Raw genomic sequence first — 18658 nt, 5'->3', positions numbered from 1 at the left:
TGAATATTTCCTGTGGCAGTATGGCTCAGTCAGTGATGGAGTTGAGAAAGGCACATATGAAGTGAATTTGCTGGTAGGTGTTAACGATGACTTTTCTCTGTTTATTTGTAGGTTTAAGTTCTGGAAGCACTGCATCATCACTGATGTTGCATGGAGGGCATGAGAATGGGTTGGAGGGTTCAGCAGACAGTTATCCAGGTATGGGAAAATTATAAGGTCCTGTTTCCTTAAATATGCCTTCACAACTGCCAATAGTTTGAAAACACTCATGGAGCTATGGAGAGACCAAAGGGAAGGATAGTGTATTGAAAATAGTCATTCTCAAGCATAAATTTGAGGAAGTGCCTATGTGCCAGGTAGATAGTAAATAAAAATGTGTATCTTGGAGATTGAGAGCTGAAAACCCTGTGCTAGGATTATTGTAAAGAGAGTGACTATCCTAAATTTCTGTTTTTGTACATATTTGTTCAGACTCAAGAGGTCTAGAATGGATCGCCATCCCCCATTTTTCTTTTTCTTCAAGAAGTAATGTGAATAATACCCCTTCCCCCTGTGCTGAGAAGGTACTAGTTTTATGGCTCTGAGATGGATAAGGCATTGTTCCTCTGAATGGAGTAATAGCACATGAAAGGGGTCCCTGAAGCATGGGATAGGGGAATGTTTGGGGGGAGGGGAATATGAATGGGATGATATACCCAACTGAATTCTCTCCAGAACCCAACTGTCTGAAGTGAAAGTTTCCCAGTTATGTAAGAATGATCATAAACAGAAGGTGAAGGATGGGCTGGTCACTGTAAGCACTAGGGAGGATAGATTGTTTTCAATTATCTTGACCAATGCCTGACATTTGCTTACTGAAGGCTGTGGATTGGGTCGCCCCAGAAGATGGAGGGTGAAGTCTTTGGAAACTGGGTCTCTGGTGATGTTGGTGGTGAGTACTGTACTACTGTAGCTGTCCTTGCTGTGAATAGTCAGGGTATAGCTGTCATTGGTATGGTTGATACCTGTATTGTTTCTTCTTTGTCATAGGAGTTTGTATACCTATGGATTCCAGGGTTGCTCGATGGTCCTTCATAGAGCGGAGGACCTCATTGGTGTTGGCTGCAAAGCATTTGTGACCATCAAATGGAATATCCGTTATTGTAGTCTGGATTTCACTTGGGAAGAAGAATGCCTGTTGCAGGATGAGCGTCTGTGACCATGGATCCAGTGGCCATGTCCATAACATCTAGTGGAGCTTGGAGCACTGTGCAGGACATTAATTGTGCTTCAGAAACCAGTGCCTAAAACTATTGTTTCTTGCCTTGAGGCATGTTATCAATAAAAGTTTGTGTTTTGGAGTAGTTTCAGTGGTTGTATTTCATTAATAGCCCAGCATAATTCACCACCCTGAATTGCAAGATGCAGAAGGATTATAGTTATGCCCAAAGATATCTATCCTTTTGTATTTCTGTCAGATGGAGTGGTCTTGAATTGTTTTTCTGGTTAGCTGTTTCCACTACTAGCTATTTGGGAGCAGGATGTGTAAAGAGGAATTCAGTGTCCTTGGAGGTGACAAAGTATTTTCCAGTCCATTTACTTGCTCATGGGTGTGATGGAGTTAGATGCCTGCCATACTGCCATACTGCTTGCACAGGCTGTAAGATGGGTGCATTAAAGAGGAGTGCTATTTTGGAGATTGTCATAGCTTGCAATATTTGTGATTATTCAAGACTTCCTTCATCATAATATTGAGGTTGTCCACCACTTTCTTAAAGAGGCCCTGGCAGTGGGTGAGTTCATCCATAGTTTTAAATGTGGAGGGAAGAATGGCTTATTGGGATAAGGGGGTGCCCTAGTAGCTGTGGGAGAATTATCACCTGCAGTTTCTGTTTGTATGTCTGATATAGGCTCAGTATTAAAGTCCACCTCCACCTGAGGGATTGATACATAAGAATGTTTGTGTGGGGGGGAGTTATTTGCAGTGTGCTGAGCTTGTGTTTGTCTGTTTGGTTTGTTTGTTTGCTTTGTTTGTTTGAAGGAGCTTCTAAAAGGTTTGAAATCTAGAAGCCTCTGTTAATTGGCTGAGCCTCAGTCAAGGGGAGGAGCTACCAGAGCTATATAAGCCTGTGACTCAGCAACCAGGGAGAGCGCGACCAGGAACAGCTAACAGGAGAGTTTGGAGACGGAGTTTAGAGGGCACTAGTGACTTCTGACCTTCTTTAAAACACAACTCTTAGAATAATCTATACTCCAGAGGTTTAAAAAGAATCCCAGTTTATACTTAAACTTATTCATTAGAAAAATGGAGATGGAAGCCCAGCAGCAGAGTGGGGGCTATCCTGTTTATTGCGTCAAGTGTAACATGTATGATTACCTGCCCTGTGGGTGGGTGGCGTATGTGTGCACCCGTTGCAAGGAGCTCCTGACCCTCAGAGACCGAGTTCGGGCTTTGGAGGCCAGGGTGGCTGAACTGGAGGAGCTAAGGGAGGTAGAGAGCTTTGTTGATGAGACTTTCCGGGATACTGTAGTACTGTCCCACCTCCAGTCTGAGAGCCCCAGTGCTCTTAAGGAGGATGAGAGTCTCAAGGGAACAGAGCATTTAATGGGAGCAGAGGGAAACCATCCCATAGTTGGGACCCTCCTCCCAGAGGATGTTGCGGTATCCTCTCGCACTGAGGATACCTCTGAGGGGGAGGGAATGCCAGTTAGGAAGAGGCAGGTGTTAGTAGTGGGTGATTCGATAGTTAGAAACATAGATAGTTGGGTTTGTGATGACCGGGAGAACTGTATGGTCACTTGCCTGCCTGGTGCGAAGCTTGCGGATCTCTCGAGGCATCTAGATAGACTTATGTGTAGTGCTGGGGAGGAGCCGGTAGTCGTGGTACATGTAGGTACCAATGACATAGGGAAGGGTAGGAGAGATGTCCTGGAGGCCAAATTTAGGCTGCTAGGAAAGAGACTGAAATCCAGGACCTCTATGGTGGCATTCTCGGAAATGCTTCCAGTTCCACGCGCAGGGCCAGGTAGGCAGGCAGAGCTTCAGAGTCTCAATGCGTGGATGAGACGATGGTGTAGGGAAGAGGGGTTTGGATTTATTAGGAACTGGGGACACTTTTGGGAGAGGGGGAGCCTATACAGGAAGGATGGGCTCCACCTAAACCAGGGTGGAACCAGACTGCTGGCACTAAACATTAAAAAGGCCGTAGAGAAGTTTTTAAACTAAGAGAAGCCAATTGGTGTGGAGATGCACATAAATCGGATGGAGACTTCTCTTAGAGGAGAATCCATTGATAGAGATTCTCTAAGCTGTAGTCAGAAAGAGAGGAGGGGAGAGGACAAACCATGGGCCAGAGCAGACAAACAACTGCATATAAAGGAATCCAATGCATCAGGGAAGGGCAGACAAATAAACAGTGGCAAATTTTCAAGTGCTTCTGCACAAATGCTAGGAGTCTGACTAATAAGATGGGTGAACTAGGGTACCTCGTATTAAAGAAGGAAATTGACATAATAGGCATCACTGAAACCTGGTGGAATGAGGAAAATCAGTGGGACACAATCATACTGGGATATAGAATATATCTGAAGGATAGATCAGGCCGGGTGGGTGGTGGAGTGGCACTGTACGTGAAAGATAATGTAGAATCAAATGAAATAAAAATAGTAAGTGAATCAACATGTTCAATAGAATCGCTATGGATAGTAATTCCATGTTCCAATAATAAGAAATTAGCAGTAGGGATATATTACCGACCACCTGACCAGGACAGTGATACTGACATTGAAATGCTGAGGGAGATTAGAGAGGCTACCAAAATAAAGAACTCTATAATAATGGGGGATTTTAATTACCCCCATATTGACTGGATACATGTCACCTCAGGAAGAGAAGCGGAGATAAAATTTCTCAAAGGCTTAAATGACTGCTTCTTGGAGCAGCTAGTGCAGGAACCCATAAGGGGAGAGGCAATTCTCGATTTAGTCCTGAGTGGAGTGCAGGATCAGGTCCAGGATATAACCGTTACTGGACCGCTTGGGAATAGTGACCATAATATAATAACATTCAACATTCCTGTGGTGGGAAGAACACCTCAGCAGTCCAGCACCCTGGCATTTAATTTCAAAAAGGGGAATTACACAAAAATGAGGAGGTTAGTTAAACATAAATTAAAAGGCACAGTGACTAGAGCCAAATCCCTGAAAGCTGCATGGAAACTTTTTAAAGACACCATAATAGAGGCCCAATTTAAATGTATACCCCAAATTAAAAAACATAGCAAGAGACCTAAAAAAGAGTCACCGTGGCTTAACCACCATGTAAAAGAAGCAGCGAGGGACAAAAAGGTATCTTTTAAGAAGTGGAAGTCCAATCCTAGTGAGATAAATAGAAAGGAAAATAAACACTGTCAAATCAAGTGTAAAAATGTAATAAGAAAAGCAAAAAAAGATTTTGAGGAACAGCTAGCCAAAAACTCAAAAAGAAATAACAAAATGTATTTTAAGTACATTAGAAGCAGGAAGCCTGCTAAAAAACCTGTGGATCCCCTAGATGATCAAGCTATAAAAGGAGCAATCAAGGACGATAAAGCCATTGCGGAGAAACTAAATGATTTCTTTGCTTCAGTCTTCACGGCTGAGGACGTTGGGGAGATTCCTGAATCTGCATCGTCCTTTGTGGGTGATGAATCTGAGGAACTGTCCCGGATTGAAGTGTCATTAGAGGAGGTTTTGGAACAAATAGAAAAACTTAATGTTAACAAATCTCCGGGACCGGATGGCATTCATCCAAGGGTTCTAAAAGAACTCAAATGGGAAATTGCTGAGCTATTATCTGTGGTTTGTAACCTATCCTTTAAATCAGCTTCCGTACATAATGACTGGAAGGTAGCCAACGTGACACCAATATTTAAAAAGGGCTCTAGAGGCGATCCTGGCAATTACAGACCAGTAAGTCTAACTTCAGTACCGGGCAAATTAGTCAAAACAATAGTAAAGAATAAAATTGTGAAGCATGTAGAAGAACATAATTTATTGGACAAAAGTCAACATGGTTTCTGTAAAGGGAAATCCTGTTTTACTAATCTGTTAGAGTTCTTTGAAGGGGTTAACAAACATGCGGACAAGGGGGATCCAGTAGATATAGTATACTTGGATTTTCAGAAAGCTTTTGACAAGGTCCCTCACCAAAGGCTCTTGTGTAAATTACATGGCCATGGGATAAGAGGGAAGGTCCTTTCTTGGATTGCGAATTGGTTAAAAGACAGGAAACAAAGGGTAGGAATAAATGGTAAATTTTCAGATTGGAGAGGGGTAACTAGTGGTGTACCCCAAGAGTCAATCCTGGGACCAATCCTTTTCAAATTATTCATAAATGATCTGGAGAAAGGGGTAAGCAGTGAGGTAGTAAAGTTTGCAGATGACACAAAACTGTTTAGGATAGTCAAGACAGAAGCAGACTGTGAGGGACTCCAAGAAGATCTCACCAAACTGAGTGATTGGGCAACAAAATGGCAAATGAAATTTAATGTGGATAAGTGTAAAGTAATGCACATTGGGAAAAATAACCCCAACTGTACGTACAGTATGATGGGGGCTAATTTGGCTATGACAAATCAGGAAAGAGATCTTGGAGATATCGTGGACAGTTCTCTGAAAACTTCCACACAGTGTGCAGCGGCGGTCATAAAGGCAAATAGGATGCTAGGAATTATTAAGAAAGGGATAGAAAATAAGACCCAGAATATCTTACTGCCCCTGTATAAAACTATGGTACGCTCACATCTTGAATACTGTGTACAGATGTGGTCTCCTCACCTCAAAAAAGATATTTTGGCCTTGGAAAGGATTCAGAAAAGGGCAACTAAAATGATTAGGGGTTTGGAACGGGTCCCAAATGAGGAGAGGTTAAAGCGACTCGGACTTTTCAGTTTAGAAAAGAGGAGACTGAGGGGGGATATGATAAAGGTCTATAAAATCATGAGTGGTGTGGAGAGGGCGGATAAAGAAAAGTTATTTATTAGTTCCCTAAATAGAAGAACTAGAGGACACCAAATGAAATTAATGGGTAGCAGGTTTAAAACTAATAAAAGAAAGTTCTTCTTCACAAAGCGTGTAGTCAACCTGTGGAACTCCTTGCCAGAGGAGGCTGTGAAGGCTAGGACTATAATAGAGTTTAAAGAGAAGCTGGATAAATTCATGGAGGTTAGGTCCATAAAAGGCTATTAGCCAGGGGATAAAATGGTATCCTTGGCCTCTGTTTGTCAGAGGCCGGAGAGGGATGGCAGGAGACAAATCGCTTGAACATTGTCTTCGGTCCACCCTCTCTGGGGCACCTGGTGCTGGCCACTGTTGGTAGACAGGATACTGGGCTAGATGGACCTTTGGTCTGACCCAGTACGGCCATTCTTATGTTCTTATAAGAACATAAGAACAGGGTCAGACCAAAGGTCCATCTAGCCTGTATACTGTCTTCCAATGGTGGCCAATGCCAAATGCCCCAGCAGGAGTGAACAGAACAGGTAACCATCAAGTGATCCCTCTCTTATCATCCATTTCCAGCCTCTGACAAACAGAGGCTAGGGACACCATTTCTACCCATCTTGACTAATAAGAATTGATGGACCTAACCTCTTTGTCTAATTAATTTTTTTAAAAATCAGCGTTTTATCTCAGAATGATTAACCATGAAATTGGTAGAAATGTGTAAGTGAGGAAGGCCAAAGAAGAACTAGAAGAAGGCACAGAGAGAATATTAAATGTTCTGGCATCACCTAAGAAGAAGTACCACAATTAGCAAGTACCCTTAATCAACAGGAGAATTCAACTGTTTTATGTGTCATCCCCTCAGAAGGAACAAAGGTCTTCTGAGATTAACTTATTAAGCAGGGGTGTAGCTGTGTTAGTCTATAACTTAAAAAAAAACAACATAAAAAACAATGAATGGTCCTGTAGCACCTTAGGCTATGTCTACACTGCATGCTTTTTTCGAAATAGCTCATGTTAACTCATACCAACAAAGTGTGGGTATGTCTACACAACAGCATTATTTTGGAATATCCCACATTATTCCAAAATAATAAAGAGTATGTCTACGCTGAAAGCCATTATATTGAAATAATGTTGAGCTGGAAGACTTCTTACTCTGACTCCTGTAACCCTCATTTTATGAGGAGTAAGGAAAGTCGAAGGAAGAGTGTTCTTCCTTTGACTTCCTGCTATGTAGATAGTGCCAAAAGCTGAATTAAGCTATTTTAACTTAAGCTACACAATTGATGTAGCACATGTTGCATAGCGTAATTCGACTTTTTCCCCTGCTGTGTAGACGTGCCATGAGAGTTTACACAGCAAGCCTGTTATTTCGAAATAATTTCAAAATAACAGGCTTCTTACTCTGACTTCTGTAACCCTCATTTCAAAAGGTGTAAGGGAAGTTGAGGAAGAGTGTTCTTCCTTCGACTTCCTGATGTGTAGACAGTGCCAAAAGTTGAGTTAATCTATTTCGACTTCAGCTACGCAGTTGCGTATCTTAACCTGACTTTGTCCTGCAGTGTAGATGTACCCTTAGAGACTCTAAGCCAGTGGTCCCCAACCATTTAGAGCTGCTAGGTGCCAGGGGGTGGAGCCGTTCGCCCGCCGGGCGCCAAAGGGCGGGGACAGTCGTGCTTCCGGGGGCGGGACCGCGCATACGCCACACCCACATGAGCCACGTGCCTGGGGCCAGCAACCCCATGCGCTGCGTGGCCATGGGCGGGGCCGCCCAAGCACCGCAAGCCTGGGACCAGCGTCCTCCAGAGCCGCATGCCCACAGCCGGCACCCTCCATAGCTGCGCGCCGGGGGGCAAGAAGGCCAATTCGCCCCGCGCCCAGGGCCAGCGCCCCCCAGAGCCATGCGCCTGGGGGCGGGGTGGCCAATTTGCCACGTGCCTGAGGCCAGGGCGGCCAATTCACAGTGCTCCCAGGACTGGTGCTCCCCATGTGCCACTCACCCAGGGCACAGGCGGCCAATTCGCCACATGCCTGGGGCCGGCACTCCCCATGCACCATGCGCCCGGGGCTGGCGCCGCATATGTGCAGCGCGCCTAAGGCTGGCAGCGTGCATGCGCCACGTGCCCAGGGAGGGGCAAGCCCCGAGCACTTGGCGGGCGCACAGAAATGCCCCTGTGGGCGCCATGGCCCCTGTGGGCACCATGTTGGGGACCACTGCTCTAAGCCCTGGTGTACACTAGGGTGTTACTTTGAAATAACCCCCCTTAAGTCGAATTTATAAGCAGAGCATCCTCACTACCAAACTCGTTATTTTGAAATAATGGCCCACTTATTTTGAAAACTGTACTCCTGCTTTCCTTGGGGAATAACGCTAATTTTGAAATAGTTGTTTTGAAATAACATTAGTGTGAATGCTGTGGTGCTGCTGTTTTGAACTAACTACTCCCCAGAATAATTCAGACTAATTACTCCCCCGTGCTTCCTGGAACTCTAAGTCGAGGTAGTGCATCCACATTAATGGAGGCTGCCTCAGACTAATTTCAAGGCTTCCTATAGCCCATGGGAAATATTATTTTGATTTTTTAAAATCAGGAGTTAAGTCGAATTTAATTATTTCAAAATAATTTCCTAGTGTGGACATGCTTTAAGGTGCTACAGGACCACTCATTTTTTTAATGGTTTTTATTAACCAGGGGTCTATTTACCATACATAGGGTTAAATGAATCAGCTTTCAGCCCATGACATGGTTGTCTCACTACACAGAAAAGTTCCTCAAATTATATCCCACTTTGAAAACAAAAGAATTCGTTATCAAAACTGACAAACTTCATCCATCCAGTCTTTAGAGCATGGCAATTTAATTTTACCCTGTATGGTATCTTATAGGCCACATGACTCATGCTTACCTGTATATATGGGTACTCTGTTATCAACTCATTCTTCTCATTGTAAGTAAAAACTGGGAGATCTGGAGCTAAGAACATTCTGAAAATAAAAAGATTGTTTTTTAAAAAATTAAAAATTCAAAAGCAAGGAACCTTTACGACAAATATAGACCATGCAATATAGTGCTTGATAAAAAATTTGTGATAGTCAGTCTTTAGGTTATAACTAGTTTTGATGTTAAGGAACATTTTTTTAAAGTGGTGATGTTTTTTTGTCAGCTAAAAACTGCAAAACTACCTTAAATTAGTTAAAAATGCTTTGAGAGGAATTCAGCAAGTATTGCAAGAGGATGTGTCTGAGACAAGCAGAACACCAAATGACACAAATATGAGCAGCTGGCACTTAGGCATAGTTTACAAAAAGGGGAATTTTAGCATTAAGGTTTAACTCAGCAGGCCTATTGGACAGTGAAGATCATGGTACACCTGGATTATGTGATTGGTCCTCCTCCTAGCTCTACCCTAAGTAACAGGCCATTGTTTAGTTTAGCAGTTCTCTGACTGTAAGCCAAGACCCCAAAGTGACTGGTGACCACTTTGTGGGAACATTTTTTAAAGTGGGATTGCTGAATCTGTTGACTCTCACTTCTGGCTGAGGTCAAGAGCAAAGCCTTGGCATGCAGGGCCAGCAGGCAGGACCCCAGCACATAGGGCAGGAAGCAGAGCTCTCAGCACATGAGATGAAAGCTGGGACCCTGGGTATGGGGCTGGCACACAGGACTAGCAGCAGAATCCCTGTATGCAGAGTGGCATCTGGGAACCTGGCACATGGGGGAGCTGGCAGTAGAGCCCTCAGCACATGGGATCAGCAAATGGGACTCTGGATGGTAGGCTGGGATCCTGGAGGGGCTTCAGCACCCCTGGCACTAATAGTTCCCAAGCTTATGGTGACCTCATTATAATGGAGTTGCCAGAGCTGACTTAGACTTGGTGGGACCCAAGGCCACAGTAAAAGCCTGAGTATCACCACATCCTGAAATGATTAGGGGTTTGAAACAGGTGCCATATGAAAATAATTTAAAAGACGGGGACTTTTCAGCTTGGAAAAGAGGAGACTAAGGGAGGATATGATAGAGGTCTATAAAATCATGACTGGTATGGTGCAGTCTACACAGCAGGAAGTCTGAGAAAGAGCACTCTTCCTCTGACTTCCCCTACTCCTCATAAAATGAAAGTTACAGGAGTCGGAGTAAGAAGTTCTCCCGCTCAACATTATTTTGACATAACTGCTCGTTGTGTAGTCGTGGACTATGTTATAAATAACATTACTGTGTAGACGCACACAGAATGACATATTCAGTGTTCCCATATGGGCCAGTGGTATAAGGAATAGAATACCAAATCCAGTGCCTTATCTATTGGGTGTCATTCACACATTTCTTAATTAAACTTAAGACCACCTCATTACACAGTTCTGTATTATGGTAGACATGGCACAGAGAGAGAGAGAGAGAGAGATGTATGAACTTTTCATAAATGATAGATCTGAGAGACCTGCATCACTGAAAGGAGCATGTTTAGTTGGAGCTTTTCTGTTACTGACAAGGTCTCCAGCACTGAAGGACCATCACTGTCTGAACTTGTCAGTTCCTGCCCTTGCAGTTGGCAAATTTGAAGCTGACATGCTAAAAACAAATCCAGTTTCCATGGTTCCAAAGCTGCACAGAAAGTGCTCCACCAACTTGGAGCTAGACTAATGCATTAAAGGCTTCTATATCTCCCCAGCAATGGTCTTGAGATAACTGGACCTATGAATTTACCCGTTATGAGTGCAACTACAAAAAATTTGTCACAATAATTTATAGCAATAAATGGTAAACAAAAATTGCAAAAGGATACTGTAATGACTCTAGATGTGGACTCCACAGAGACCTCTTTTTAAGAAGATTGCAAAAGCTCAGCAACACAGGGAGACACAAATCTTATTTGTACTGATACAGACAACCTCATAGAAGAGCCTCCTGTTCTGAGTTCTCATACAGTTAACACTAGCAGACTTACATGGCATTGCCCCAATTCTTCAAGGCAGGGGATTGGCCATGTGGGAGGTACAGTACTCAGGGCATGACCTCAGGAATGTGTGTGTGTGGGGGGGGGGAGTGCAGAAGGGGTGAAAGAGTGAGGATTAGGTGTGAGGAGGGGCTCAGAGTGGGGGGGTCCCATCTGACAGAGGGCCCCCCACCATCAGGGGCCTTTTTTCTCCCCTCAGCCTCCACTGACCACCAGGAACCCTTTTTCTCCTTACATTCCCCCCTCCCCCCCCCACACACACATACACACAGCTGCCAGGGGATTTTTTCTTCCCTCTCTGGTGCTGTGGCCAAGGGTTAAGAAGGAGGGAAAGGGTTTCAGGCAGGGAGGATACTTAGCGATTTGTTGGCAGGCATAACAAAGCACCATCTCTGCTGGCCACTCACTTGGTGGTACAGCTGCCTGAAGTGGACACTTTGCAGGATAGCTCTCTCCTGCAAGCTTGCTGCCCCCAGTGGTGCCACTCATATTGTGTTCCTCCAAACAGCAGCTCTTCCCTTTCCATGTTATAGAAAACAGTTCTTTTCCTGGGGCTTCCAGGTGCCCTGGCACAACCAAACCTTGACCTTGCTTTAAATTAAGAGAAGAGGAAGTTTCTTACCAAATTTGGGGGTCCTAGCTCTTAGTGTTTAGGAGGAGTCCTTGAACAAATGGACTTGCTGACAGACACAGACAGATGCACTCTGATAGATATAGATATACTGTCCAGTGTACCTAAAATCCTTCTGAAATATTCACATGGATTGTTTTGCTCTTGGCAAAGTTAGTAAGCACGAAATCAAGTATATAGTGAAAACGTAGTTTTAACTTCAAGACACAGGGATTTTTGTCTCTTCCTAATTATTACTGCTCTAAATAATGTGTCCTATATGTGTGCAGTTTTCTTTGCATCTCATCTTCAACTTTTTAACCACTTCATTTATTTCTCCATATCTAATTTGACAGCTTCTGGGGGATTGGAGCTTTTGTCTTCATACTCGACTGTAAAGCCCCATGTATACATATTTTGGTATAAAAAGAGCAGATGAAAGGTTTGGAAGAGAAGAGCCACTTACTTTTTCTGTAGTAGGTGAACAATATGGAGCTTTCCTTCTACTTTAATTAGATAAGACACCTTTTCCTAGAGCATTCAAATAAAAAGTATAAATCAGCAGTACTCCCTATCAATCAATCCCTATAGAGTATTCCATTTTATAAAAGTTGTATTAATACATTTCCTCAGATTGGGTTCAGAGAAGATTTTTTTCTCTGCTTTTATCAAAGGACTCTATAGTAGTACAGTTTCCAAAATACTTCCCAAAGTTGCCAATACCAATCCAGCTACATCACCATGAACAGAATTGTGATCCACAATTTAAACCAATTTTCAATGGTCTCAACAGTATTTAACACCATAGCAGTCTTACCTGCTCAAAATAAGTTTAGATTATAGTGTGAAAAATGCTGGCTTCCCAGAATTGCTAAAATTGGGGTAGCTCAATCAGTGTTAGCAAAAATGGGAAACATTTAGGGTATGTCTACACAGCAGGGCTAAAGTTGGAATAAGCTACACAACTTGAGTTACATCAATTGTGTAGCTTAAATCGAAATAGCTTATTTCAGCTTTTTGCACTGTCTACACAGTTGAAGTCTTTCTTTGACTTCCTTTACTCCTCATGAAATGAAGATTACAGGATTCAAAGTAAGAAGTCCTCCAACTCGACATTATTTCAAAATCAAGGCTGGCAGTGTAGACGCACACTACGTTATTTCAGAATTATGAACGTTATTCCAGGGCATGTCTACTCTACCATGTAACATCAGCACAACTGCACGGATGCAGCTGCCCTGATGTAGTATTTTACATGAAGACATGCTATGCTGATGGGAGAACACTCTCCTGTCAGTATAAATAGTCCACCTCTGTGAGGGTATGTCTACAATGCACTCTAAATTCGAAATAAGATATGCAATTTGCGCTATGCAAATTGCATATGTTATTTCGATTTTATTTCGAAATAGGCTATTTCAAAATTTGGCAGGTCTACACAGCGCCAACTTTCAAAATAAAGTACTATTTCGAGACATCCCTTATTCCTCGTGGAATGAGGCTTACAGGGATGCCAAAATAGCACATCTGTTATTTCAAATATTATTTCAAAATAGCAGACGCATTCTTTGGATGCAAGGTAGCTATTTCAGGATACCTTCAATATCCCAAAATAGTCTTGCAATCTAGCTGCACCCTGAGAAGCAGAAGATATGATGGCATGGAGTGGACACCGCTTTAAGTTGATGTAACTTACATCACTCAGGGGAATATTATGTTCATACACCTAAACGACATGCTACATTGGTAGCATACATCAGCCCTTGGGAGGGAGTTGTTCCCTGGGAGTCAAACATGAACATAGAAGGCTGAAATTCAGTTTGCAGTACTCAGTTCATTTTTGGCTTTTTGTTTGTTTTACTTTTTGCTTAAAATTTGGGACATAAAACTTGACTTGCATTTTTCTAGGCTCATAAAATTCTTGTAGAATAATTCAAATGAAAAGATATATTACGAATGTCAAATTTTAAATAAACTATTCAAACATAGGTCAAGGTCTATACCTCACATATCAAGCAAAGTTATCTTTCAAAGGATGTACAGCATGAACTTATAATCTTAATACTATATGAGGAATTCAAGACAGACTATCAATAAAATCTATTTCTCAGGGGTTCTAAATCAGCCCAGACAAATGGGCTATTTCCACCTACCAGCACCTACAGACAAGAATAGTTTTATGATGGCATGATTAATATTTAAAATTGGGATTTGCCAGCTCACCAAGGTACTTTCCTAATTTACAGGAATGTGATGAGGATAAATATTTTAATACTATTTGCTTTAACTATTATCAAATGATAAATGTTCTTAATGCAGACCCAGTTCCACTCAGAAAAATGTCAGGTGCAGTTATACGGGCAACAACAAACAATGCAGCATTAAGGATCATCAAGCCTTGTGCCTCAGAGGAGAACCAAACCACTAGTAGCTCAAGATTAGGGAACAATTTTTAGCTTTATACTTCATTATAGAGGTGGTTACACTCTCTGCTAAAGCATGTGGTACTGCAAATTACCAAAGACAAGATTCATGGATCCTTAGTCTGATTCAGCATATTAATTCCAAAGTTCTTGGAAAGTAGTACTACCTTGGTATCTATGCCATTCCTTGGTTCTAGCTTTCTTGGCACTATTACTTCAGAGTAAGATAATTTCAAAGTCTCAGAAAAGCCTAGAAAGAGAAATAGATTCAAATATGTTAAATAGGATATAAGTTAACCATTACTGTAATATGTACTTCTGGATTCTGACACTGCAAATCATTTTATACAGAAATCACTCAGTACAACGGGCGGAACAATTCCAGGAGGAGGAACAATTCCAAGGACAACAATGAAGTCTGCTTCTAAGCTACCAAATCAAAAGATCATTTGACTGCACATCCAGTAATTTGATCTGCCGTCAAATGACAGCTATATATATTGGACAAACTGGATAGTCCCTACGAGATAGAATCAATGGACATAAATCAGATATACGTAAAGGGAACATACAGAAACCTGTTGGGGAACATTTTAATCTACCTAATCACTGTTTAAAAGATCTTCAAGTGGTTGTCTTGTCACAAACCAATTCGACTAGCCAAATACACAGAGAGGCATTAGAATTACATTCATTCCACTTGAATTCAATTCTCATGCTAATGGCCTCAATCCTGATGAAGGCTGGTTGAGACACTATCAACCATCAACCTAACATTCAATGAAGGTGGAAACAGCTTTTCTTGTAGGTTCCTGTTGTTGCCTTTGATTCTTATCTGCTTTAACTACCCAATCTTCAGGTGCTTACTATTCCCAGTTCTGCCTTCCTGTTCCATACCCTCTGCTCCTTGTTTCCCACCCCCTCCTTTTTTTCCTTTCCCCTTCCTCCTCCCCTATTTATTTTGGGTCTGCACATCCTATACTCAAAACTCTGGTATGAAGAAGTGGGTTGTGCCCACGAAAGCTAATGAAACCATCTACATGTTTTGTTAGTTTATAAAGTGCTACCAGACTATTTGTTGTTTTTAAGTTTATCCTGTACAGTCTAACTTGGCTACCTCCTGACGCTTCTTAATTCAGTGTCGGCCAAACTATCTGATCAGCTTAGATACAGAGAGAACACAGAGTAGCATTTCTATACCTTTGGTTCTCTTTTCCAACCCAAACACAATGCTATCAGGCCCCTTCCATTCTTTTTCCATCACCCTGATTTTCCAGCCACCTATGCTGTATTCCTTAATCAGTAGGCTCTCTCTTCCAAGCAAACACTGAACCCCTTGACCAGAGTATACTCTCCCTGGTCCACCTTGCCCATTGTATCCAATTTAATTCTTCTAATACACCCCACATTATGCCCTGCTCTTCTGTCCCTCTCCTGTATCATACAACACTCAACCATGGTTAGCCCCATATTCCCATTGCTGCATTGTACTCTTCAATGAGCCCTATGTTGGATACTTCTTTTCACTGCCTGTCCTCCATCTTCTTGCAAGCCACAACCATTCCCTAAATGGGAACAACTATGCTCTGCAACATCAATAGACCCCATTTCATTGTATCTACTATTGCATACCTGTAGCCAGACAGGAACCCCCTTGTAACATCCATTTTTGCTTGCCTAGAGCATACAGGGCACACAGAGCAGAAGGCCCAGGCTGTGTGACCGTGAATGGCTGTAAACAGAGATACGCCAATTGCTGACCAAGAAGCTGCCAAGGAGTGCCCTTGACTCAAACCCATATTGATACGAACACACATCCATCCGCGGGGGGAGGAATCTCTCGCCCAGTAAAAAAATGTCTAGTGCTCACAATTTAGTTATCTCTCTTGCAAGTGTAAATTAACTTGAAACTTGCTTGTAAGAACTAGCGCCACAAAACGGACCAGTAGAATTCGGCATCTTAGATAAGAAAGAGAATATGGGCCCCCAGGGGTATAAAGATAGGTCCAGCAGCGCATTTTCTCTGAGTGTCAATCTACCATCTATCTGCTGGTCGGGTTTGGTGTTTGATCTCCCGAGGTTCCAAGAGGACGCCCACCTCGTATTCGTCTTTCCTAGGAATTGAAAGACCGGCCCTGGCCTGACACGCTAGAGTCGAGAGGCACAGAAAGGGGTAAAAATTGTACCTAGATGTGGTCCTTTGTTTAAGTATATATATACATAGACTTAGAGCTCTTTAAAAATTAAGCTGTCACTTAGTACCATTATTTCTATTTTCTATCTTTATTTTCTTTGTAACCATTTTTAAAATCTGTATTTGTTAGCATTTAAGAAATAGAGCAATAGCCATTGTAACCATATGCTTTTATAAGTCTTTTAATAAACCTGTAACTGTTTAAGCTTTAACCTGACTCCTTCAGTTGCTGTAACAGAACCAAGCACAATTTAAAAGAACTTCAGCCAGTCATAAAAGGACAGACATAGAGAGAGCTTAGGCGTTTGGATCTGTGTCACTCCCAGGTGACAAGATCCGTTGGGGCACCTTTTCAGCCTTTCCTAGGCTGCCCTCTGCGAAGGAACCCCTGTGTTCTAGCAGCTAAAGTCTAAGGTGTAATAAGCTCTTCCTATATAACGAGGCGTCTGTTGGCCTGCTGGCCACCCTCTGCGACAGGACCCCGGTCCTAGCAGTAAAGACACGGACGTTAAACCTTTTCTCAGAAGCATACACACACACACTGCCCTGACCGTCGGCTGACAATACCACACTCAGTAAGCTACACTCCCCACTCCCTGTTCCATTCACAGCAAACCTCTCCTCTGATCAACATTTGTCCCCCTTATTCAGGGTCCAAATCCCCTTATTGAGCTATATTCTCTCCTCCATTTTCTGCAATCCCAAATATTCCCTTATCAATGGGACTGCCTTCCTTTGCATAGCCCCTCCAAAACTCCATGGAGCAAGGTTCATTTCCTTCTCCCTGTTCCATCCCTCATAAATATCTAATCTAGGTCCATTGTCTACCCCACAGTTACTAACCCTTTCCTGCTACACCACTCTGGCATCATCTTCAGCAGGCTGCACTCCTCTTCTCCTGTGTCCATGTGCCCAAGCTTTCATCAGCTGAGCCAGGTTCCTGCTCCACTGCCAAAACTGTTCCCACATCAAAACCCATTTTAATGGTCCCTACTATATACTTCATTGCTACACAAGCATGTTTCTCTCTCTCTTTTCCTTTTTGTTCCACAAATTTGCCTCCACCTTGGCAGGCCTCAGTGCCCTTCTCCCTCCCTCCCATGTCCATCCTTTGATGGGCACCAGAGCAGGTAGAGCGAATCCAGTTTGAGGGTGCTCCGGTGTACTGGCACTTCTACCTTCACTCCCACAAAAATCCTTCCAAACCTCCCAAAAATGCAATGGGTTTGGCACCTGTTTGCCTACTGCCCACCTCTGAATGTCACCTGGCAGACCCCTTTCCATACCTCCTCCAGTCTTCCCTTTCACCCCTACTCCATACTAGTCATGCTTCTCCTCCCTGTTCTGGCCTTGTTTTCTTTCACACACACCTTGACTCCAGGCTCCCCCTGACCTGCAAGCATAGCCCTAAACACCTCCACCCATGGCATCCCTGTCTGATTCACTCCCTGCCTCACCTAGGCTCCGCAGCAGCAGAAGCAGGACCCAGAGCTGCAGCCCCATCCCTTGAAGCTCCGACACCAGTCAAGGATGTGCTGAGACAACACCTCCTTCCCCCTCCGCTCTACTGCCCTAGTGCCAGACCCACCCCTGCCTTTTCCTGTCAACTGCCTCCCTGCCAGCCCCGCCCACTCTGCTTCTGTGACCTCAGTGCCAGCCCCACCCCTCCACACGCTGCCTGAGTGACAGCCTCCCTCCCTGCCAACTGGCTCCCTGCCATACCTTCCCCTCTGCTTCTATTACTTCAGTGCCAGACCCACTGCCAGACTTCCTACCCAACAGCCTCACTGACAGACCCCCCCCCCCACCCCGGTTGTACTACCTCAGAGACAGCCCTGCTCCTCTCCCACTGCCTCAATGACAGCTTCCCTCCCCCCCACCTGCCTCACTGCAAGCCCCTCACCCGCGGCATCTGTAACCTCAGTGCCCGCTCTCCCCTCCTCCACTGCCAGACCCATCCTTTCTGCTATTACCTCAGTGCCAGACCCACCCCTTCCCTGCCAACTGCCTCACTGCCAGCCCCACCCCTTCCCTACCAACTGCCTCAGTGCCAGCCCCACCCCTTCCCTACCAACTGCCTCAGCGCCAGCCCCTCCCCTTCCCTGCCAACTGCCTCAGCGCCAGCCCCACCCCTTCCCTGCCAACTGCCTCAGTGCCAGCCCCACCCCTTCCCTACCAACTGCCTCAGTGCCAGCCCCATCCCTTCCCTACCAACTGCCTCAGTGCCAGCCCCACCCCTTCCCTGCCAACTGCCTCAGCGCCAGCCCCTCCCCTTCCCTGCCAACTGCCTCAGTGCCAGCCCCACCCCTTACCTGCCAACTGCCTCACTGCCAGCCCCTCCCCTTCCCTGCCAAGTGCCTCAGTGCCAGCCCCACCCCTTCCCTGCCAAGTGCCTCAGTGCCAGCCCCACCCCTTCCCTGCCAACTGCCTCAGTGCCAGCCCCACCCCTTCCCTGCCAAGTGCCTCAGTGCCAGCCCCACCCCTTCCCTACCAACTGCCTCAGCGCCA

General features: G+C 44.2%; 1 protein-coding gene across 5 annotated transcripts in view; it reads right to left on the bottom strand.

The window, feature by feature from the left end:
* The window catches only part of LOC102463166 (disintegrin and metalloproteinase domain-containing protein 21-like), a 138820-nt gene extending 120742 nt beyond the window's left edge, over window positions 1-18078 (bottom strand). Inside the window, exons 1-5 of one of the 5 annotated variants that reach the window (XM_025186928.3) lie at window positions 17608-18071; window positions 16994-17107; window positions 14124-14206; window positions 12000-12064; window positions 8875-8953 (exon numbers count right to left, since the gene is read on the bottom strand). In XM_025186928.3, coding sequence (XP_025042713.1) covers window positions 8875-8952 — 78 coding nt within the window. In that variant the 5' untranslated portion in view covers window position 8953; window positions 12000-12064; window positions 14124-14206; window positions 16994-17107; window positions 17608-18071. Of the gene's footprint in view, window positions 1-8874; window positions 8954-11999; window positions 12065-14123; window positions 14207-16993; window positions 17535-17607 lie in introns of those variants that run through there. The other 4 variants (XR_003090199.3, XM_075919609.2, XM_025186925.3 and 1 more) reach the window with 4 other exon arrangements.
* Between the last annotated feature and the right edge of the window lie 580 nt (window positions 18079-18658).

This window comes from Pelodiscus sinensis, chromosome 1, assembly GCF_052426305.1.
Source record: "Pelodiscus sinensis isolate ZL-2025 chromosome 1, ASM5242630v1, whole genome shotgun sequence".
In the NCBI taxonomy this organism is placed as follows: Eukaryota; Metazoa; Chordata; order Testudines; family Trionychidae; genus Pelodiscus; species Pelodiscus sinensis.
This window is presented reverse-complemented; position numbering and strand designations above follow the sequence as displayed.